Genomic DNA, 23,320 nt, shown 5'->3' on the forward strand with positions numbered 1-23,320 from the left:
GTACTTTTGTTTCTTTTCCTGTAATGAAAAAGTAGCAAAATATATGCTGAAAGTTTTGCGTTGCTATTAGGAAAATACTGAATGTTCTAAATATGCTTATGGTTTTCGCATGTTAGTTTGATATATTTTTGAAAGGAAACCATTGGCATCCAATTAAGGCTAAAGTGAGAGTATAAAGCTAATGTGAATTAGTAAAGATTTGTGAAACGTGTACAATATGGTCAGAGTTTTGATATTTCTCTGGCTCCTCCCCCTTGCATGTCATTTACTATAAAATATGAAATGATAGTGTGGGCATGGTGGAGATTGTACTGGTGTCTTGGAACCTTTCCAGTTTTATTCATGGGATGTAACTGGTTAGGCTAGCATTTATTTCCTGTCCACGTTGCCCTTGAAGGTATTAGTGAGCTTCCTTATTGAACTGGTTCCATCTATTTGGGGTAGACACAATCACAGTTCTATTAGGAAGGGTGATCCAGGATTTTAACCCAGTAACAGTACAGTTCCTAGTCAGGATGGTGTGTTGCTTGGTGGGAAACTGAGGTGATGATGCTGCCCTTGAAAGATAAGGCTCGCCAGGTTTGCATTGTGATGAGAGTCTAGTGATAGAAGTCCTCGTGACTGAAACAACATGTTGCAGCGAATGGCAGGAAGTGCTGGGTGAATAATAATTGTGGGGTTGAGAGAGTTCACGCATCAGGTAAGTTTTAATGACTTTTATCCAGAGGAATTGGAGCTTAATTGTGATTAGGTGGGGAAAATTGAGGCTAAACTTTTGCACATTCTGGTTCTCCTCATTAACAGCTTCCGGCTTGGAGTTTTGTTTGAAATATTTTAATGGACTTTTAAACACTGCCCAATGCTGAGAGAACTTTAACTTGACATCCACCCAGAGTGTGGTGAGCCGTCCCTAGTTAAAGCCGATTCTCAGGTTATAACTTTGTGCTTTTATCATTTTCGTAAAAGTCAATAAATGCATTTAAAGGTAACCTCCAAGTCATAGGTATGGACAAGTTGTACCAGTTTTCTGAAAACAGGAAAATTAAGAGGAGCATCAGGTAAGTGGCCTAGTTCTGTTTTGTTTTCTGTGCACCTTAGGTGGGTCCAGAGAATACCTCTTCACCTTCAAGATGGAACTGGAAGCTGAGTACAACTTTAGTTGTGGCATTGAAACAAGATGAGAGGGATTCTGCTAAACTGAAATTGAGCCATACATTATTTAATATTTACAATAACATTTTACTTATCTCCTATTTTAGTCTTCTATATCAATGGTGTTAGTTATGTTTCTTTTAGAATTAACACATGCAAAGTAATGTAATCAATGGGGGAGATGGTGGTAAACAGCTACTGTCAGTGGAATAGTATTCAGAGATCTGGGTTAATGCTCTGGAGACATGGGTTCAAACACCACCATGATGGCTGGTTGGAACTTAAATTCACTTACTTAAATTTGGAATTGAAAGTTAATCTCAGTAATTGTGACTGAAGCTATGATTTGATTTTACTAAAATCCTATGTGATTCACTAATGCCCTTCAAGCCAGGAAATCTGTTACCTTCACCTGTTCTGACCTTCATGCAATTTCAGACCTAAAAAATGTGGCTTACTTCTAACTCCTCTGAAATAGCCTAGTAGGTCATGTAGCTAAAGAATAACTAGTGATGGGCAACAAATGCTGGCACTGCCAGCGATGACCCATATCTTAACACTTTTCTTACAAATTTATAATGTAAAAATTTAGTTTTATTTGGCAAAATTTCTTTTGTGGACCCGACAACAGTTTGAGCATCTACCTTCCATGTCACAGGGTTGTAGTCATGGGTGATTTCAACTTTCCAAATATTGATTGGAAACATTTTGGTTGTAATAGTTTAGATGGAGTGGATTTTGTTCAGCGCGTTCAGGAAGGATTCCTGACACAGGATGCAGATAGGCCAATACGAGGAGAGGCCACTTTGGATTTGGTGCTTGGCAATGAACCGGGCCAAGTGTTAGACCTGTTGGTAGGAGAGCATTTTGGCGATAACGATCATAACTCTGTTACTTTTACAATAGTCATGGAAAAGGATAGGTACATACAGCAGGGTAAGGTTTATAATTGGGGGAAAGGAAATTACAATTCTGTTAGGCGAGAACTGGGTAACATAAAATGGGAACAGATGCTGTCAGGGAAGAGCACTATTGAAATGTGGAGATTGTTTAAGGAATGCATACTGCGTGTGCTCGATATGTTTGTCCCTAGCAGGCAGGGAAGATGCAGTCGAGTGAGGGAGCCTTGGTTCTCGAGAGAGGTCGAACGACTGTGGTTAAGAGGAAGAAGGATGCTTATGTAAAGTTTAGGAAACAAGGAACGGAAAAGGCTCTAGAGGGATACAAGTTATCCAGGAAGGAGCTGAAGAAAGGACTTAGGAGAGCTATAAGGGGGTATGAGAAAACCGTGGCAGATAGGATCAAGGAAAACTCCAAGGCTTTTTACACGTACATGAGGAATAAGAGAATGACCAGAGAAAGGGTAGGGCCAATCAAGGATTGTAAAGGGAATTTGTGCACGGAGCCTAAAGAGATAGGAGAGGTCCTTAATGAATACTTTTCTTCGATATTCACAACTGAGGGACCTAGTTGTAGAGGAGGACAGTGTGAAACAGGCTGGTAGTCTAGAGGAGGTCAATGTTAGTAAGGAAGATGTACTAGGAATTTTGAGGAAGTTGAAGATAGATAAATCCCCCGGGCCTGATGGGATTTATCCAAGGGTTCTATGGGAAGTGAGGGAAGAGATGGCAGGGCCTTTGGCGATGATCTTTTCGTCCTCACTGTCCATGGGTATAGTGCTGGAAGATTGGAGAGAGGCAAACGTCATTCCCTTGTTCAAAAAAGGGAAAAGGGATAACCCCGGAAATTACAGGCCAGTTAGTCTTACATCAGTGGTGGGTATATTATTGGAAAGGGCTCTGAGAGACAGGATTTATGATCACTTGGAAAGGCACAGTTTGATTCGTGACAGTCAGCATGGATTTGTGAGGGGTAGATCATGCCTCACAAACCTTATTGAATTCTTTGAAGAGGTGACCAAACACTTGGATGAAGGTAGAGCAGTGGATGTGGTATACATGGATTTAAGTAAGGCGTTTGATAAGGTTCCCCATGGTAGGCTCATGCAGAAAGTAAGGAGGCATGGGATGGGGGAAATGTGGCAGATTGGATTCAGAATTGGCTGACCCTTAGAAGACAAAGGATGGTAGAGGACGGAAAATATTCAACATGGTGCTCAGTTACGAGTGGTGTACCACAAGGATCTGTCCTGGGTCCTTTTCCATTTGTGATTTTTGTAAATGATTTGGATGAAGGAGTGTAAGGGTGGATTAATAAGTTCGTGGACGATACGAAGGTGGGTCGAGTTGTGGATAGTGCGGAGGGCTGTTCTAGGTTACAAAGGGACATTGATGGGATGCAGAGCTGGGCTGAGAAGTGGCAGATGGAGTTTAACCCTGAAGAATGTGAGGTGATTCGTTTTGGAAGGACAAACTTGTAAGCAGAATACAGGGTTAATGGAAAGATTCTTGGCAGTGTGGAGGAGCAGTGGGATCTTGGGGTTCATGTCCACAATTCCCTGAAAGCTGCCACCCAGGTGGACAGAGTTGTTAAGTAGTCATATGGTGTGTTAGCTTTCATTAATATAGGGATTGAGTTCAAGAGCTGTTCTGCTGCAGCTATACAAAAGCCTGGTTCGGCCGCATCTGGAGTATTGTGTCCAGTTCTGGTTGCCTCATTACAGGAAAGATGTGGAAGCGTTTGAAAAGGTGCAGAGGAGATTTACCAGGATGTTGCCTGGAATGGAGGGAAGGTCTTACGAGGAAAGGTTGAGAGAGCTAGGGCTTTTCTCTTTAGAACGACAAAGGATGAGAGGTGACTTGATAGAGGTGTACAAAATGATCAGAGGTATAGATAGTGTCGCCAGCCAGAGACCTTTTCCTAGGGTGGAGGTAGCTATTACGAGGGGGCATAGTTTTAAAGTGAGTGGAGGTAGATATAGGGGAGAAGTCAGAGGTAGGTTCTTTACTCGGAGAGTGGTCGGGGCGTGGAATGCATTGCCGGAGAGGGTAGTGGAGTCGGCCTCATTAGGGGCATTTAGGCAGCAATTAGACAGGCAAATAGATGATAGTATAAGGTAGGGGTGGAAGTTAGACCTTAGGATTAGGGTAAAAGTTTGGCACAACATCGTGGGCTGAAGGGCCTGGACTGTGCTGTACTGTTCTATGTTCTATGCCTATGTGTGTTTATTTTCATCGATACTGTTACATTTTCACTGAGGTTTTTCTAGGTTTTGTGTGCTTATGACTTGTCATAACTGATTCAGTTAGGCTTCATTTTAACTTCACTCAAGCATGTCCAGTTGCTTTTAGTTTTGTTGTTTTGTCTTCATTTCAACCTTTTAATGGGTTGATACTTATTTGTTTATGACATTCCTCTGTGTCCTGTGAAATTTAATTGCCGTTTTGGGGAGATAGTGGAGAAATTGATCAGTTTATCTATTGGATATATTGCTAACATTATAGTTATTTCAGTTGCCCAATCTGTGTGTGTTTTATTCTTTACTCCCTTCCTACCTTGCTCAGAAAAAGCATTTGTGAAATAACCCTTTGAGAATCCAAATTTCAAGAACAGCTAAAATTATTCTGCTGAAGCTGACCTGTAGTTAAGATTTCTAACTGTATGGTGACCCCAAAAAAGATGAAAAATATTTGCCTCAAAACTTAGTTGTATGTTTAAGATGATACATTTGTGTTAGTCAGATATCAGAGGGCTTGTGTTGTACCCTTAGGAGCACAAATGATTGAGAGGTCAATGTTAAACAATTGAAAGCGACCCTCAACAGGAATTTATTAATTGAATCAGATTCAAAATAATCCTTATAAATTCATGTCATAGTTTTCTGGATGCGCGCACATTTTAGATACTGCAGTACTTTTGTATGCACAGTTTGTTATTGCAATGAAATCATCCTCTAAGTAATGAGTCATTCATCCAGCAAGTTGATCTTGTTACATATTTAGCTAATTCTAGTTGTCATTTCAATGAGTAGTATTAATAATGAAGGGTTCAGAGATGTAGGTTCTTTAATTGTGAAAACAGTTGCATGACTAAGGAATACAAAGGGTGCAATTATGTTGCTTGTAATGTATGGGCCACCAGTTAGGGAAGGATATGAAGGAATGAATCTGGAAAGACCCTAAACATCATAGATTACTTATAGTAGGGAACTTTATTGGCTGCTGTAATTGGTAATGTAAAAGACAGTAGGACAGAATGAAAGTGAAGATTATTTTGAGAGGAATTTGTGACAGCAGTATGTGCCTGGTCCTACAAGGAAGGAGGCACCACTGGACTTGGTTCTTGGGAAGAAAATGGGTCAAGTAGACCGCATGACAGTGGGGGACATTTGGGAGACAGTGATTATTGTATCACAAAGTTTAGGATGACAGAAAATTGTATAGGTCAATCCAAAGTTACAACAATCAATTGGTGGAGAGCAGACTATAAGTCAGGAAGAATAAAACTACATCAACTGACACCAGTTTGAAAGCAGTAACTAAACATTGCCTACCTTCAAGATGCAGGTGGTTTGGGTGCAGTTGCGGTATATTTCTTCAAAAGAGAAATATGAGAAACAAATTTAGGGCTCCCCTGATGACAAAGCAGTTCAAAATTAAAGTAGAAAGTATCCTTACAACAGGTATCGGGTAGTAAATACAGTTAAGGACTAAACAGAATACTGAAGATTCAGAAGGGAGGTGAAAAAAACAAATACAAGCAGGGTGATTTATGAGACAAGATCATCAGCTAATATAAAAGGAAACTTAAGATTTTAGAGTAGATTTGTAGCTTGGGTTGTGGATGTTGTAGTTGGTTGGCTTGCCAAGCTGGTTCGTTGTTTCGCAGGCATTTCGTTACCGTGCTGGATAACCTCATCAGTGCAGCCTCCAATGAAGCACCGTTGTGTTTTCTCGCCTGTTATTTAAATGCTGGAGTCTGGGCAACAACACACTGCAGCAGCACAGAGCTACGCCAAAAAGAAGAAGACTACCTCTTCCAGGTATTCCAAGGCAATGGATACCTGAAACTGGGTCAGAGATGCCTATTACAAGAACGACACCAAGAAGATACTACACGCCCCAACCCATTCATCATGCTACCTTTATATCAGGCACACATCTGAACTGACCACAAGACTCCTACGACCACTGGGCATCAGAGTAGCACACACAAACCTACGTCAACCCTACGACAACTGCTCATCCGAGCCAAAGACCCACTACTCGCTATGGACAGGACCAGTGTCCTATACAAGATTCCCTGCAGAGACTGTGACAAATACTGCATCCGACAAACAGGAAGGTAATTAACAAGGTACACAAACATCAATTGGCTACAAAAAGATATGACCAATACTCACTCATCTCTATCTACATCAATAAAGAGAACCACCAGTTCGACTGGGACAGGCAAAGCAGAGACAAGCACAGGAATTCTTAGAAGCCTGGTGCTCCACAAAGAAAGCCATCAACAAACACGTAGAGCTCGACCCCATATACACTCCACTGCGAAGGAAAACTGGAAGTGAGGTAATCCAGCTCACCAGACTCCAGAGTTTAAAATAACAGGCGGGAAAACACAATGGCGCTTCATCGGAGGCTGCACTGATGATGTTCCCAGCAGGGTAACGAAACGCCTGCGAAACAATGAACCAGCTCGGCGAGTTAATCAACCACAATTTGAAAGGAAACCCCACAGTCTTCTATAACGAATAGTAAAAGGTTTGTAAAAAGAGGAGTAGGGGTGATTAGGAACTTAAAAAAAGTGGGATTTACAGTTACTGACAAGAGGCATGGCTGAATTTTAAATGAATAGGGTGCATTTGTCTTCACCAGTGAAGCAGGTGTTGCCCATCACAATGTAATAAAGGAGGAAACTCAGTTGTTAGAATTGTTTAAAATTGATGATAAAGTTTCAAATAAACTCTCAGTACTTAAAGTTGAAAAGGCACCAGGACTGGAAAAGATGCATCCAAGGATATTGCAAGAAGTGAGAGTGGGGGAAAAAACAGGGATTGGCAATCTTTGTATCTTTCCTGGATTTTGGGAGCGGTGCTAGAAGATTGGAGAATTGCAAACATTATGCAATGTTCAAAAAGGTTGTAAAAGTCAGTCCAGCAAATACTAGTCAGTTTAACTTTGGTGATGAAGGTGCATCTAGCTTTCCGGAGGAGTGGCACTCAAAGTTTGCCCATTGTTTTCATGCAGATTGCCACTCTGTCCCTTTATTATGGGAGGGGAGTTGGGCTTCAGAGAGCAAATTCCAGTCAGGGCTCCCTCAAAAATGTGGGGCCATACTTCCATTCTAACTGTTCTTTGAAAGCACAGAACTGTCACAGGAAAGCAGAACTGCATCCACTTTAAACAGTAGTCAGCTGCATTATTCTGAAAAGTAAAGGTCCCAACAGCCGCTTTGACAGCTGCTGTCAAAACATAAGTATGGAAGATGTTTGTGATGTTTGGTACTGGGATGGTAGGGTGCAAGATGAGTAGGGGGATAGTAGCCTGCCGGCTGGGGAAGTATAGGGAATCGGGAGGATGCCAGATATGTAGTGGTTAGTAAGCCAAGTGTTATGTTTAGGGCTAGTTGGGTAGGAGAAATCTTGCTGGAGGTTTCTTTTAAAAGACGATACAGAGGAGTGATGACGGGAAGCCTGTTGATGTGATGTACGTGGATTTTCAAAAGGTCTTTGATACATTACACACAATAGATTTTTCGTGATGGAGTTCTCTCCACTTGCCTAGATGAGTGCAGCTCCAACAGCACTCGAGCTTGACTCACCGAGCAGGACACATCACCCACTTGATTGGAAACCCTTCCACTACCTTTCATGTTCATTCCAATCACCACTGACACAGGAAGCAGTGTCCCAACTACCAAGCATACCGCAGTAACGCACTCCGGCTCCTCTGACAGCAACTTCCAAACCTGCAACTTTTACCACTAGGACAAGGGCAGCAGATGCATTGGTATACCAACACTTGTAATTTCCCCTCCAAAACACACACTTATCCATTCTTTCATTGCCTTGATCAAAATCCTGCAACTCCCTCCCAACAGGTACATTTGCACCCTAAGTACTGGTGAGGAAGGTGGCTCACTGCTACTTTCTGAAGGCCATTGAGGAAATGACAATTAATTCTGCCAAAAACCTAACTGAATTTTCTTGCAAAGAAATAGCATAGACATGATGGACTAAATGGGGAGGCAATGGCTTAGTGGTGTTATCACTCATCTGTTAATCTAGAGACCCCTGGGGACTGGGGTTCATATCCCCGCCATGGCAGATGGTGTAATTTGAATTCAGTAAAAATCTGGAAATAAGAACCTTATGATGACCATGAATCCATTGTTATCAGAAAGACCCATCTGGCTCACTAATGTCCTTTAGGGAAGTAAACTGTCATCCTTACCTGGATGTGACTCCAGACTTTCAGCAGTGTAGTTGACTCAGCTGCCCTCTGGGTGGTTAGGGATGGGCCGTTAAGGCTTGTCTAGCCAGCAACATCCTTGCCCTGTGAATGATTTTTTTAAATGGCCACCGTCTGTTGGGCCTGATTCACCGTGTCTTAACCCTCCATCCATTTGGACCACCCATAAACCTCTCAAATGAGTATTCTGGCTAACCGTTACAACTATTGGAGCCTGTTGCTGCTTTTTGGGTCCAGCTTTTTGTGCAAAGCTCAACTGAAAGAAATATAAAGTCCCATGAAACACAAATGGCTGCAGATCACTTGAGAATGAGATTATATAGACAGTAGTTGGCCACCTGTTATACAGTATTCCTTCCATGTTTCCTGGTGGTCATGGATAGTAGCTTTAATGTCTGGTTCTGATATTTATTTTCCAAGTATCTTTTTCTTTTTAAGGCACAGAAATTGATTTAAACATGTTTTCAATGGAATTTTATTGTTGTGGGGGGGAAGATATCACTAGTTTAGTTTAATTTGAGTGTGCCGTAAGTGGGTAAGATGAATTCAGACTTAATTGTGGGGTTATATATTTGAGGAGGGCAAGCAAATCAAAGGATCACACAATAAACAGGATGGTATTGAGTGGTAGAAGAAGTGCAAGATCTCGATGTTCACAGATGACATGACAGGTAGGTAAGGTGCTAAGTTTCTTGGAATGTTTGTTTTTCTTCATTGGACAAGGCCTTGAATACAAAAAACAGGAATATGGTCCTGCAACTATATAATGTACAGATTAGGCCATAGTTTGTGTTTTGTGTACAATTTCTGGTCAGTACATTGCAGGAAGGGCATAATTGCTATAAAGAGAGTACACAGAAGATCTATGACAATGTCGCCAGGCCATAAAAATTGGAGGTTTGAGGAAAGTTTTTAGAAATGCTAGGGTTGTTTTTCTTGGAGCAGTGGAGGCAGAGGGGTGACTATTGATACGTACAAAATGATGATGGGCTTGGATAGACTGGACATGAAAATCCTGTTTTCACAGCAGAGAGATCAACGAACAAAGGACACAGATTTAAGGTGATCAGCAGCAGATGGGACTTGGGTTCTTTCACCAATGTGGGGTGGATGTTTGTAATTTGTCGTTTGGTTTGGTTGTGCAGGTGGAATGCTAAAACTCCTTTTAAAAGGAACTTGGATCTACACCTGAAGTGCTGTAACCTGCAAGGCTATGGACGAGGTGCTAGTAACTAGGATGAGAATGGGTGACTTGTTTACTCAGCAGGTGCAAAGACAATGGCCAAAGTGGGTTTTTCTGTGCTGTAACTTTTCTGTTCTAAAAAGGGGTCAACTTTTTATCTTGATGCTTAGTTGCAAATAAGCATTAAGTCTGAACCTTTAATTTAGATTTCTAAGACATTAGTTTTAATCTTGTGCTGGGGCCATCTCTCAATATTGTTCACTGAAACTTTGAATATAACTAATTTGCAGTTTATGAAGTTTTGTTTACAGAGTACTACTTTTTCAGTTGTACTGATTAGAATTTCCAAAACATGATACCCGTTTAGTAATAACATGTTTGTTCTGTCTTCAGGGTGAGGTGGAGCAAATTGCCATGATGAAGCCAAAAGGCCAAAATGAACACAGTGAGGGTATGTTAGAATATCTCGAAGACATAATTGGGTCAGAACGGTTAAAAGAACCAATACAGATTCTTTGTCGCAGAGTTGAGATTTTGAATGAACGGAGAGGAGAAAAGGTAACTTCAATAGTTTGTCATACATGATCAAATGTAACATTCCCAAATATAAAATCAGTTCTTGTCCGCAACATTTAACATAACAACAAGGTGCTTTTCAAGATGTTATAATACTGAGATTTAAATTGTGGTTGACTCTTTGATACCTGGGAGCTGCCTGATATTTTGTTCACAATTATAAAATTGGATATTAGCTTGGTAGTTTATGATAAATGTTGCTTCTGTACTTGTTAAGCATAGGTAAATGTGTGAAATTAACCTTTTATCAAGAGTCTTAGATTAAATATTTTAGTTTGGTTCAAATATAGAGTCAAACAGCACAGAAACTGACCCTTTGGTCAAACTCATCCATGCCGACCAGGTTTCCCGAACTGAACGAGTCCCATTTACCTGCGTTTGGCCTATATCCCTCTAAACCTTTCCTATTCCTGTAGCTGTCCAAATGTCTTTTAAATGTTGTAATTGTACTCTCATCTACCACTTGCGCTGGCAGTTTGTTCCATACAAGTAGTACCCTTGTGTGAAGAAATTGCCCTTCTGGTCCCTTCTAAATCCTTCCACTCTCACTTTAAACCTGTGCCGTCTAGTTTTGGACTTGCCTGCCCTAGGAAAAAGACCTTGGTTATTCAACTTGACAGTGCTCCTCATGATTTTATAAACCTCTGTAAGGTCATCCCTCAGCCTTCAATGCTCCAGGGAAAAACGTCCCAGCCTCCTCTTATAACTTAAACCTTCCAGTCTCAGTAATGTCCTTGTAAATCTTTTTTGCACCCTTTCCCGTTTAATAACATCCTTCCTATAGAAGGGCTGACAGAATTGTTCTCAATACTCCAAATGTAGCCTCGCTAGTGTCTTGTACAGCCGCAACATGCTGTCCCAATACCACCATTCAACGTTCTGACCAAGTGAAAAAGTAAGCGTACCAAATGCTGCCTTCACTGCCTTATCTACCTGTGACACCACTTTCAAAGAACTATGTACCTGAACCCCTGGTTCTCTCTGTTCAACAACACACCAAGGACCATACCAGTACGGTGGCTCAGTGGTTTGCACTGTTGCCTCACAGTGCCAGGGACCCGGGTTTGATTCCACCCTCGGGCAACTGTCTGTGTGGAGATTGCACATTCCCCCGCGTGTCTGCGTGGGTTTCCTCCAGATGCTCTGGTTTCTTCCCACAGTCCAAAGATGTGCAGACTAGGTGGATCATAGAATCCCTACAGTGTGGAAACAAGCCCTTCAGCCTAACAAGTCCACACGACCCTCGGAGCATCCCACCCAGACCCATCCCCCTTTAATCCTTCCTATTCTAGGCATCCCTTGAACACTACGGGCAATTTAGCATGGCCAATCCACCTAACCTGCACGTCTTTGGACTGTGGGATCGGCCATAGTAAATTGCCCGTAGTGTTCAGGTATGTGTAGATTCGGTGGGTGATAGGGGATGGGTCTGGGAGGGATGCTCTGCGGGTCAGTGTGGACTTGTTGGGCCGAAGGACCTGTTTCCACACTATAGGGATTCTACTTTTAGAGAAAAAAATAAACTGTGTAAGTCCTGCCCTGATTTTGTCTTACCAAAATGCAACACCTCCTTTATCTAAATTAATCTCCATCTGCCGCTACTTGGCTCATTGTCCCGAGATCATTCTGTAATCTTTAGATAACACTTTCACTTCCACAATGCCACCAGTTTTGGTGTCACCTGCAAGCTTACTAACAGTTTCTTTAAAATGTTTATTAAACAGTGGTGTGCATTCCAAAAAGGTAGTTTGTATGTTGATGGTTTGAATATAAATGTGAAAAGTACAGAATTGTTCAACTTGTTCTTGTTTTAGCTTAATAGGGTTAAAATGGTGGAAAAAGAAAAGGATGCGTTGGAAGGAGAAAAAAATCATGCAATTGAGTTTCTGATCTTGAAAAATGAGATTGTAAAGAACAGGAATTGTGTCTTGCAATATTACATGTATGTTCAATTTTCAGTTCTAAAGAGTGCATTGATTCTGTAGTTTTTTAGAATTTATAAAATTGTTTAAAAATTCAAAGTGCTGATTGAAATGCCTATTTGCAACTACTGTTTTTGTTAGTTAGCAGTATTAATAAATATCTGCAAATGTACTCGCAAACAAATCACCGTGGGTAGTTCTTAACAAAGTATTTAATCTTTCCAATTAAATGCATAGAAGTTGCACTTTTTAGGAAATGTCAGGTATTTGGTTGAGGTTAATCTAGACTCTGCTTTAAATTTTTTTTTTTCTTCCCTCATCAGTCATGATGTGCAGAAAAGGATAGCTGATCTAGGAGCACAAAAGCAAAAAATCCATGAAGATACTCAAGATACACGTGACAGAAGTGCCAAACTTATGGAAGACATAAAAATAAAAAATAATGATTTGAAACACCTTGAAAAGTAAGGCATATACTTTATCGTAAATATAAAAGGCTCATTGAGCTTAAACAACTGTTTCTCTTTCCACAGATGCTGCCAAGTCAACTGGGTATTCTGGTTTTATTTCCAATTTTCACTCCACATAGTATCTGTAGTGTGTTTCGTTTTTAACTTTGTTCATAATTTTGATTTCTCATTAATATTGTTCCAAAAAAATTACAGAATAGTAGCCTTGTCTTCAACATGCCATTATGTGTTATATTAGCTTCTGCAGACTCTCTTTCCCCTTGACCACCAAGCCAACTTGTTCCAACATCACTCCCGTAAAACCAAGCTTTCTCCTACCTTTGTTTATTTCATGTACAAGTTTATTTTCATCCTAGAGCTATTTTGTGCTAACATGACCCAGTACCACTAACCATCCAATATCTTTTCTTGTCGCCTGTGTTAACAAATATTTTTGAATAGTTCTGTCTTAGACCTGTACCATCCCTTCATGTGCCCATCCTGTCTCTTTGCTCCTTTAATCCTGCCAGATCCACCAAAGTCCATTGTTACTGCTGGTCTTGCAAATCATATCACACCTCAAATTCTTCTCTCTTTCTTTCCCCAAGTCCTCAACATGATGTAACCTTCAAATTCCTAAGCATTTTTTCCCTCAACTTCATGTCAGGCTCTTTCCAGTCAAGTTCTGAAATGGCAAGAATTAAAGACACAGTATCCACTATGACGACAATACATTCTCAATTTGTGATTTCTGCAATCTTGATTGTAGTTGAAAATCCTCCTCTTATGCCTCCTTAATCAGATCATCATAAGTAATCTCATTGTTTCCACTCTTACATGCCTTATCGTGAGTAGAGAATATGTCCCCATACAATAAACTCTGGGTTCCCCTTCCACCTCAACTTGTTGCTTCTTGGTGGCTTCATCAAAAGGGATGATATCAGATTCCACATGATGATTATTCTCTGCTCTGTCTCCCTTTCATTGCCCCTACGCTATCAAATTTACTTACCTGACATTCAGCAACTATTCCTTACAGTTGGAACACCACCACCTGAGGCCTGCCTTGGCCCCTCTACTACTGATGCCTTTCTCCAGTCTTTGTCACAACCATAGACCCTTACTTCAATATTTGCCAGCAATCTTTCCTATACCTTTCATACAAACTTTAGTTCAGCCAAAATTCTAATGTCCTAATTTGCACCATTATGCTTGCCTATCACCCCTGCATTGCTGACCTAAGTTAACTCCTGGTTCCCTGATGACTCTGACTCTGTAACAAATTCAGTTATTCTACTTGAGTAGCTTGATGGCTTGCTGATTCCATCTCTGTAATCGTCTCCAGGCCAACCGACACGATGTAATGAAGTGTTTAAAGTGATAACGGGATTTAATAGAGATACTGCAAGAATTTGGAACAAGAGTATAATCTTCAAATTGGGTCTTGTCCATTTGGTAATCAAAAAAACTTTTCTCTCTGCAAAAAAACTTCAATGGAAATTGAAAACTTCGTCCTAAAAAGCTGCAATTGCCTGCTCCTGACCACATCTTCCTACAACCTACCAAAATTGAGTTCCTCCAAATCTGGACTCTTGTACATTCCTTGCTCCTTTTGTCCCATCCTTGGTGACTTAGTCCAACCCAAGTATCTGGGATTGTCTGACTTGCCCTGCTTCTTCTTAAAGCTGTATTTAACATTCATCTTGTCTTCCTAATACAGTATCTCCACTTTCTAGCTTGAAAAGTTGGCTGGTTATTTTTTTTCCCCATATTGAAGACCCTATTGATGTAATTATTTATAGATTTTAACTTATTTTGAAATCAAACTTACTTTGCACATTACTGAGGCATATTAGGTAAAATAAGACCTAAATTCAATTTCTGGAATGTGCTTAAAGCTAATCATACCTTGAGTGGCTTCTGGCTTGAACAAAGAAGAGGAAAATGTGCCAGAGTTCCTACTACAGATTGCTATGTTTTGCCCTGGAAATGTTGAAGATACAGCCTTGTTCAGATTGAAATCAAATAAGACGTTGAGCTGCAAGTTTAAAATCCAAGAATAGGTGATGGTTCCTATCAATTGTGAATCTACCTGCCTTAAATCCCACTCTTTTAGGCATGTTCTTAATGTATTATCCTTTGTCTGTAAACTGAATAGTTGAAAGTACTTCCGTGCATTCTTTTATAGAAAACTAGGGAAAATTTCAAAGTTTATTGAAGAGAAGAAGGAAGAGTTTGCACAATTTGATTTGCAAGATGTCAAAGTCCGAGAAAAGCTCAAACATTCAAAGAGTAAAGAAAAAAAACTGCAGAAGCAACTACAAAAAGACATAGAGAAGGTAAAATGTTGTTCAATTAAATATACAAATTGAGGCTGAGGCAGTATTAGTTATATGAAAAATAGTCTTCTCCATGTTTTGTCAGTTGAATAATTTAAAATGGAATGATGCTGTCAACTTGGCCATATCTATGTAGCCCTTTTTTTGGATGGAAAAATGCCATACTTGCTTCAGAAGTTTGGATATATTATGAGTAACTCTACTTCTTTGTGATTTTGCTATGAGTTCTTGAGCTGTTTTAACTATTAATGTATTTAAGTACTATGGCCACAGGGAGATCATCCAATAATCCATTTGTGGTTATTGCTAGCATAGTTTCCTTATGACTGAAACATTTAAAGTAACTGTTAATCCTCCGTTTTATCCCCCATGTACCATGATTGACTTCTGAAGAGCTTCAGCCCATCTGGAAAAGCTGGTTATGTACCAGTGAGTCGCTCATGGGAAAATTCCTCAATCTTATTGTAAAATACCATTTTAATGTATATATCCATTCATTCAGCACCATGCCAATCCTCCCTCACCAATAATTGAGGAACAGTATTTTGATAAAACAGATAAAATATGAAACTCTGCTGTAGAGACTGGCTGAGGTGAATTTACAGAATTCAGGGTACAAGGGAGAAGGAAATAGTTATCCTAGTCGTGTTAAAGAGGAAGAATAACAGGAGGCTTGAAACACCAGTCTGGACTTGTTGGGTTGTATGGCCTTTTTTCTGTTCAATAGCATCAGTTTATAAGCATAAAGCTCCCCCATCCTTCAAAAAAACTAAATGGGGCAGATGGTCTGCTAAACATGAATAATGATTGAAATGCATGTAAATTACTCTTCTGTTACACCCGCTGGAGCGACATTGTACCTTTCCACACTATTTTTGACTCAAACATAATCTCTCAAAAAACAGGGAAATTTCCACAGTTAATATCTGTCAAATGCAATTATGTTTTAGACTTGACCTTGTGATTGCCTAAATTATCACTCATAATTTTGTATATATTCCAACTTTTTGTACTTTATGGATCCTTTAAAGTGAAGGATTTCAATTCATAATCACTGCTATGGTGCTAAATATATTGTGCATGCTTTTGATATCGTTTGTTTCTGTTGTTAATTTTCTTTGTAGCTGGAAGAGTTGAAGAATATACCAGGTGATAGTGAAAATACCATCAGAGATGCAACAGCTAGAAGAGAAGAGCTCGAACAGAATAAAGTAAAGGAAGAAGAGAAGCTGAGAAAAGTAATGGACAGTCTCAAACAGGAGACTAAGGGATTGCAAGAAGACAAAGAGGTTGGGTATAATTTTAGCTAGTTCGCAGTAGAGGATGGTTATATGTAAACAAAATATAAGACTTAAAGTTTAGATAGATAGAAAATAGGTTAGTTCCACCATTCAATATGATTATGGTTGATCCTCCATCTTGGTGCCATACTTCTGAGCTTTCCTAATATCCTTTTTGACACCTTTTAGCCTCTATTTATTTAAGTATATTAAGTGACTGGGCCTCTGCGACCTAATGCAGTAAAGAATTCCACATGTTTACTATCTTTCGAGTGAAGTAATATTTCTTCATCTCAGTCCAAAATGACCTACTTTGTCCTAAGACTGTGACCCCCTTGATTTGCACCCCCTGACCATGGGGAACATCAAATCTGCATCTAATCCAATCCCTGCTCATCCTTTTTCAATGAGATCCCCTTTCATTCTTTTAACCTTCTATAAATACGGACCCAGTCACCTCACTCTTTCCTCATATGACAAAATTGCCATCCCAGAAATTCGCCTTTGCTGCAGTCCTTCTGTGGCAAATATATCATTTCTTGTGTCAACCAATCAAAACTACACGCAATACTCTGATTGCAGTTTCACAAAGACCCTAGAGTGCTGCGGTAAAATTTGTATGCTTCTGTAGTCAACCCCTCTGGCAGTGGAGGCCAACATGCCATTTGCCTTCCTAACTGCTTGCTGCATCTGCATGCTTACTTTCAGCAACTGCTTTGGTTTTGCACGTTATGTAGGACTTTCTCAGTTGCTTCTAAAAGTCCAAATACACTACATCTGTTAGCTTTCCTTCATTTGTTCTACTGGTTGCGTCTTTAAAAAAGACTCCAGTAGTTCTGTCAAACTTTATTTATCTTTTATAAATTTTGTAAATCCTTGTTGACTTTGTGTAATTCCATTGATACCTTCAAATGTCCGGTTATCAAATCCTCTGGAAGTCCGGCAATTTCCCTGCTATAGATATAAGGCAAGCTAGTCTGTAATTTGATTTGATATGATTTATTGTCACGTATGCCCAAGTACAGTGAAAATCTTTGTTTGCAAGCAGTACAGGCAGATCACCGTAAGAAGGACATACAGATCATAGGGTGAAAAAAACTTGAACAAAGGCATTACAAGACACCTGTTATGCAAGATCAGCATTATTTGAAGTTAGAGTCCATTCATCAGTCTAATAATGGCAGAATAGAAGCTGTTCTTGAACCTGTTGGTGCATGTGCTCAAGCTTCTGTATCTGCTTGATGGAAGAGGTTGTAGGAGAGCATTACTAGGGTAGTATGGGTCTTTGATGTTGCTGTGGAAAGGCCACCAACAAGACGTGTAAATGGAGTCCATAGATAGGAGGTTGGCTTCCGTGATTGTCTCGGCTGTGCACGCAACCTTCTGTAGTTTCTTACTGTCCTAGGCAGAGCAGTTGCAGTACCAGGCTGTTACACACCCGAACAGTATGCTTCCTGTGGCGCATCTGTAAAAGTTAGTGAGGTTTCTTATGGACATGCCAAATTTCCTGAGTCGCCTGAGGAAGAAGAGGCGTTGTTGTGTTTTCTTGACTATTGCATCTACAGGGTAAGTGTATAGGGTAAGTCCAGGACAGGTTGTCCGTATCATCACTCCTAGGAACTTGACACTGTCATCCCTCTCAGTCGCTACTCTGTTGATGTAGATGGGGGTGTGTTCTCCTCCTTTCTTTCTGAAATCGATAATTGGTTCTTAGTTTTGCCGACATTGAGAGAGAGGTTGTTATCATTGCACCATGTCACCAAGCCCTCTATCTCATTCCTGTATTCGGACTCATTGTTTGATCTCTGTCCTACCACGATGGTGTCGTCAGCAAGCTTGTAGATGACGTTTGTTCAGAATTTGGCAACACAGTCGTGGGTGTACAGGCAGTACAGTAGGGGACTGATATTGCATCCTTGGTGGGCTCCAGTGTTGAGTGTTATTGTGGAGGAGGCGCAGTTGTCTATCTTCACTGATTGTGGTCTGTCGGTCAGAAAGCTGACTGATCCAGTTTTGAGATCAGTCTGGAAGGGATAATGGTGTTGAAGGCAGAGCTGTTGTTGATGAGCAGGAGTCTGATGTAGGTGTCTTTGTTGTCCAGATGTTCCAGAAATGTGTGCAGGGCTAGGGAAATGGTGTCTGCTGTAGGCCTGTTACATTGGTAGGCAAATTGTAGTGGATCGAGGCAGGCTGGGAGACTGGAGTAATTCCCTGTTTCTCCCTCCCTCTTTTTTTTAAATAGTGGGGTTGTGTTTGCCATGCTTGAATTTGCCAGTACTGTTCCAGATACTATAGAATTTTGGAAAATGATAACCAATGCATCCACTCTTTCCATGGCACCTCCTTTTCATGCCTTAGGATATAGATTATCATGTCTTGGTGGTTTAGCAGCTTTTAGCTCTACTTATTTATCCACTTTTTTCTTTTTCCCTAGTACTAACGTCCCTTAGATCCGTCTTCCCAATAGATCCTTGCTTCCTTAGCATTTTGGGGAAATATTTGTGTCATTGCCTATGAAGGCAGAACTAAGGTGCTGGTTTAATTGCTCTGTCTGTTTTCAATTATTAGTTCTTCCATTACAGTCACAAAGCAGCCTGCATTTATCTATGTTAATCTTGTTCATTTTAGATACTTGTAGAAGCTTTACAGTCTATTTATACGTTTTTTGCACATTTACTTTTGTACTCCATTCTTACCCTTTTAATCAACCTTTTGCTCCTTTGAATTTTAAACTCCTCCTGTGTCCTCAGGCTTTATTTTTTCTAGAAACTACGATTCATTTTTGGATCTAGTATTATCCTTTAATTTATTTTGTTAGCCGTTGTTGGGCCATTTTTCCTGTTTATTCTTTTGCCCGAATGGAATGTATAACTGTGGCAAAGTATGGATTCATTCCTTACATATTAACTATTGCCTATTCAGTGTCATGTCGTTTAATGAAGTTATCCAGTTTGTCAAGACCAGTTCACCCTTCATCCCTGCGTTGTTTCTCTTGTTTAGATTTAGTTCACTCATTTCAGATTGAACTATTTACTTGCTATCCCATTTAGAACAAAGAACAATATAAGACAGCACGGGAACAGGCCCTCCAAGCCTGCGCCGACACATTTTGCCCTTGAATACTGAAACTGCCTTCACTTACAGGATCCATATTCCTCTAACCCTTCATATTCATGTATTCGTCCAGGTGTTTCTTGAATGTTGCTATTGTGTGCTTCCACTACCACCTCTGGCAGCACATTTCGGGCACTCACCGTCCTTTTGTGTGAAAAACTTGCCTCGCACATCTCTTTTTAATGTTCTCTTCCCACCCCCCAACCCCCAACAAAAAAAAACCCTGTCATCTTGAACATGTGTCCCCTAGTAATCGACCCCTCCATCTTGGGGTGTGTGGGTGGGGGGGAGCGTCATAACCTTCCACTCTATCTATGCCATTCACAATCTTTTAAGTTTCTATCAGGTCACCCCAGAACCTCCTGCATTTCAGTGAAAACAAACCCAGTCTATCCAACCTTTCATCATAGCTAAAGTCCCCTCGTACTCGGCAACATCCTGGTAAGTCTTTTCTGTATCCTCCCCAAAGCATCCACATCCTTCTGGTTGTGTAGTGACCAGAACTGTACATAATATTTCAAGTGTGGCCTAACTAAAGTTCTTGCTATAATTTAGAAGCGTGAGGGGTGATCTCATAGAAACATTCAAAATCCTGATGGAAATGGACAGGCTAGATGTGGGAAGAATGTTCCTGATGTTGGGAAGTCTAGAACTAGGGGTCACAGTCTAAGAATAAGGAGTAAACCACTTAGGACTGATAAGGAAGAATTTCTTCATTCAAATTTGTGAACCTGTGGAATTCTCTCTCACGGGAAGCTGGGACCGGTGCGTTAGATATATTCAAGAGGGAGCTAGCTGTGGTCCTTGCAGCTAAAAGGATCAAAGGGTGTGGAAAGAAAGCAGGAATGGGATACTGAGGTTGCATGATCAGCCATAATCATATTGAATGGTGCAGGCTTGAAGGGCTGAATGGTCTATTCCTGCACCTAATTTTCTATGTTTCTATGCATAAAGCTGCAGCATAACTTGCCTATCCTTTATACTCCATGCCCCTTACAATGAAGGCAAGCATGCCACAGGCCTTTTTTTTTTTTTACTGCGCTACCACCTTCAGTGGTGTGTAGGCCTACACACCCTGATCCCTCCACATATCAATGCTCCTAAGGGTTCTGCCATTCACTGTATAATTCTGTTATGTTATAGGCTTTTTTCCCCAAAGAACCCCTCGGAGCAAGATTGTTAATTTAACCCCTACTCATTGCATAAAACCAAATCTAAGCTAGTCTGTTTTCTTGATTCTGAAACGTGCTGGTCTGAAAAATAAAAATGGTGCTTTGCCAAGTCTGTATGTAGATTAATATCACAAATGATCATTATAAGGGCCTTGCTGCATAAATCTCTCGTGGCCTGCTTTCCTTAGCACTACCATTTGGAGGCCTGTAGACATCTCCCATTAATGTTTTCTGCCCGGGTTGCTGCTTGGACGCATATTTCCGTAGCTTCTTAATTCTGCATCAAGATTTTCTGTGATAGTATCCTACCTTACTTTCGCACTGAAGTCGTCTTTTACAAATAACAACACCCCACCTCCTTTTCCTTTTTGTCTTACCATCTTAAAAATTGAAAACTTTGGAAGTTCAGTTCCCAGTCTTGGTCACTCCATAGCCATGTCTTCGTAATTCCAATCATATCCTACTCGCTTACAACTGTTTGTGCTGTTATTTGGCCCACCTTCATTGCAAATGCTTCGTGAATTCAACTATAGTACCGTCAGTCTTTTTGTCATTTGAATGTTGCCCTTTTTTTTTTAATAGAAAACTTTGTTTTAACCGGCGCCTTACGGCCTGGCACTCTTGATAAACCGGCAAAAAGTATATACCTCAGTCAGTGCAAAGTTTATGGCATTAGCCTGTCCAATTATTATAGTTTTTAAAATGTATTTATGGCAATGCAAATATGCACAAAATATCAACAGTTGATTCAATTTTGAGTCAATTTCTCCTCAAGTACCACAAATAACCCAGTGTCCCGAGTAGTCATTTGGCCGTCTGAGTGAGAAGGCTCCCTGCTGGTAAGTTTTATGAGGTAAGGTTGCATTATCATTTAAATGATTTATGTTATAAAGGATAACAGTGATGTGTATTACCCCCTGCATTATGTTTCTATTACTTAGTGTATATTTTTACATTGATTACATGGACCTTTTGATTATCCAGAATATTTGATCAATTGGCATACTGCTGGTCCCATAAGTGCCGGGTAATAAAACGCTTGCTGTACTACTTATCCATCTTCCATCCGCCTCCCCCTCTCTCCCTATTTCAGAATCCCCTTCCCCTCCCCCATTTCTGAAGAAGGGTCTAGGCCCGAAACGTCAGCCTTCCTGCTCCTCTGCTGCTTGGCCTGCTGTGTTCGTCCAGCTCTACACCTTGTTATCTCAGATTCTCCAGCATCAGCGATTCCTACTATCTCTGCTGTACTACGGTCCTTTTTTTTTGTTATTGCTGGTTCTTGCTTCCTCCGCCTTCCACTTTTGCTTTGTTCTTCTACCTTTCATTTCTACCTTCATTTCCCTCGCTCTTGTTCTTCAGCCACTCTAGTTAAAGCCTCCCTACAGTACTAGGGGTCGAATAGTGAATTCAGCAAACAGTAATAAATTTCTCTCTGTGATGTCAACTAGTAACAATGTATTGTTGAAGTTTTCTTTCCTAATCTGTTTGGCAATGGCATGGAATTGGGTGTTGAGCCCTGTAAGTGCAAGACCTGTGTGAAAAAACCATGTTCAGCTAAATGATGGCATCTTTCAATTAGAAACAAATCTATGTTGAAATTAAATTTTGACCAAACTTGAAAAAGTTAACTTGTGTAGGTTGCTTGCCCTAATATATTCATATTCATGTTTCTTTTTTTTTCCCCTATTATCTTCCAGATGAAAGAGGAGGAGCTCATGGAGTTGAGTAAAGCAGTAAATGAGAGTAGATCAAAGATGGATGTGGCTCAGTCAGAACTAGATATCTACCTAAGTCACCATAAATCTGCTTTGGACCAACTCAACCAGGCTAAAGCAGCCCTGGCTACCAATATTAACACACTTAAAGAAAGAAAGGCAACAATTAAAGATGTGGAAACCAAAATACCACAGTGTGAGCAAGAACTGCAAAAGGTGAGAAGTAGGTTTGTTTGCATTTTGGTTGCGAGTATTGGCAAATTAAATATCTTCTATTGAGTTATTAATGGTATGGATTAAAGTTTGCATAGATGCAGTGTTCTGAAGCAGTGCCATACTGGACTCGACTTTTAATTCTGTTTCTCACCGAGAGAGACCAGCATGATCCTCGATGACCCACATCTGGGGGGAATGTTGGCTGCTGAGAAACTTTAACTCAGACTTGAAGAGATGGAGTTTATTCTGTGAAAACTAGGAGGCATCAGCGAGGATGAAAGGTACCTGGACACTGTTTCAAGAGACAGTCGCACCCCTTTGATAAATTTTGTTTACATTAAATTTGTCCCTGGTCGGGGACAGACAGGTGTGACTCTGAGAATGACAGTTGTGGGGATCGAGAATTTTACATTTGTGGGAGCCACATTCAGCGTCCTTTTCCAAAAGGTAAGAGGTGGTTCTTCCTGAAGTGGAAGAAGGCATGGGATGCCGGGAGGATAAATAACTGACCAAAGGATGTGGCATGGAGTGCCATTTAAGTGGGGGGCCTGGAAGGGAATGATTCAGTTGTCATAGTCAACATAGGTACCAGGGACACAAGCAAGAATAGGAAAAAGGTTCTGCTGAGAGATTACAAGCAGTTCGGGCTGAAGTAAACTGAATCAAAGATAACAATCTCAGGATTATTACCTGAAGCATGTGCAAATTGGAACAGGGTAAATAAGATCAGTGAGGTAAATGTCTGGCTCAAAAAATTGGTGTTGGAGACATGGATTCTGACTCTTGGGCAAGAGAGAGCTATTCATTAAAGCAGACTCTTCCATGCTAG

At 40.5% G+C, this 23,320-nt stretch overlaps 1 protein-coding gene across 1 annotated transcript in view; it reads left to right on the forward strand.

The window, feature by feature from the left end:
* Window positions 1-1,005: 1,005 nt before the first annotated feature.
* Window positions 1,006-23,320, forward strand: part of LOC109912642 (structural maintenance of chromosomes protein 4) — a 72,659-nt gene continuing 50,344 nt past the window's right edge. The window contains 8 exon segments of the mRNA XM_048604112.1: window positions 1,006-1,058; window positions 10,076-10,094; window positions 10,096-10,266; window positions 12,099-12,226; window positions 12,530-12,670; window positions 14,844-14,994; window positions 16,119-16,283; window positions 22,258-22,491. Of these exon segments, the coding sequence (XP_048460069.1) occupies window positions 1,006-1,058; window positions 10,076-10,094; window positions 10,096-10,266; window positions 12,099-12,226; window positions 12,530-12,670; window positions 14,844-14,994; window positions 16,119-16,283; window positions 22,258-22,491 (1,062 nt within the window).

This window comes from Rhincodon typus, chromosome 13 (genome assembly GCF_021869965.1).
Source record: "Rhincodon typus isolate 14 chromosome 13, sRhiTyp1.1, whole genome shotgun sequence".
In the NCBI taxonomy this organism is placed as follows: Eukaryota; Metazoa; Chordata; class Chondrichthyes; order Orectolobiformes; family Rhincodontidae; genus Rhincodon; species Rhincodon typus.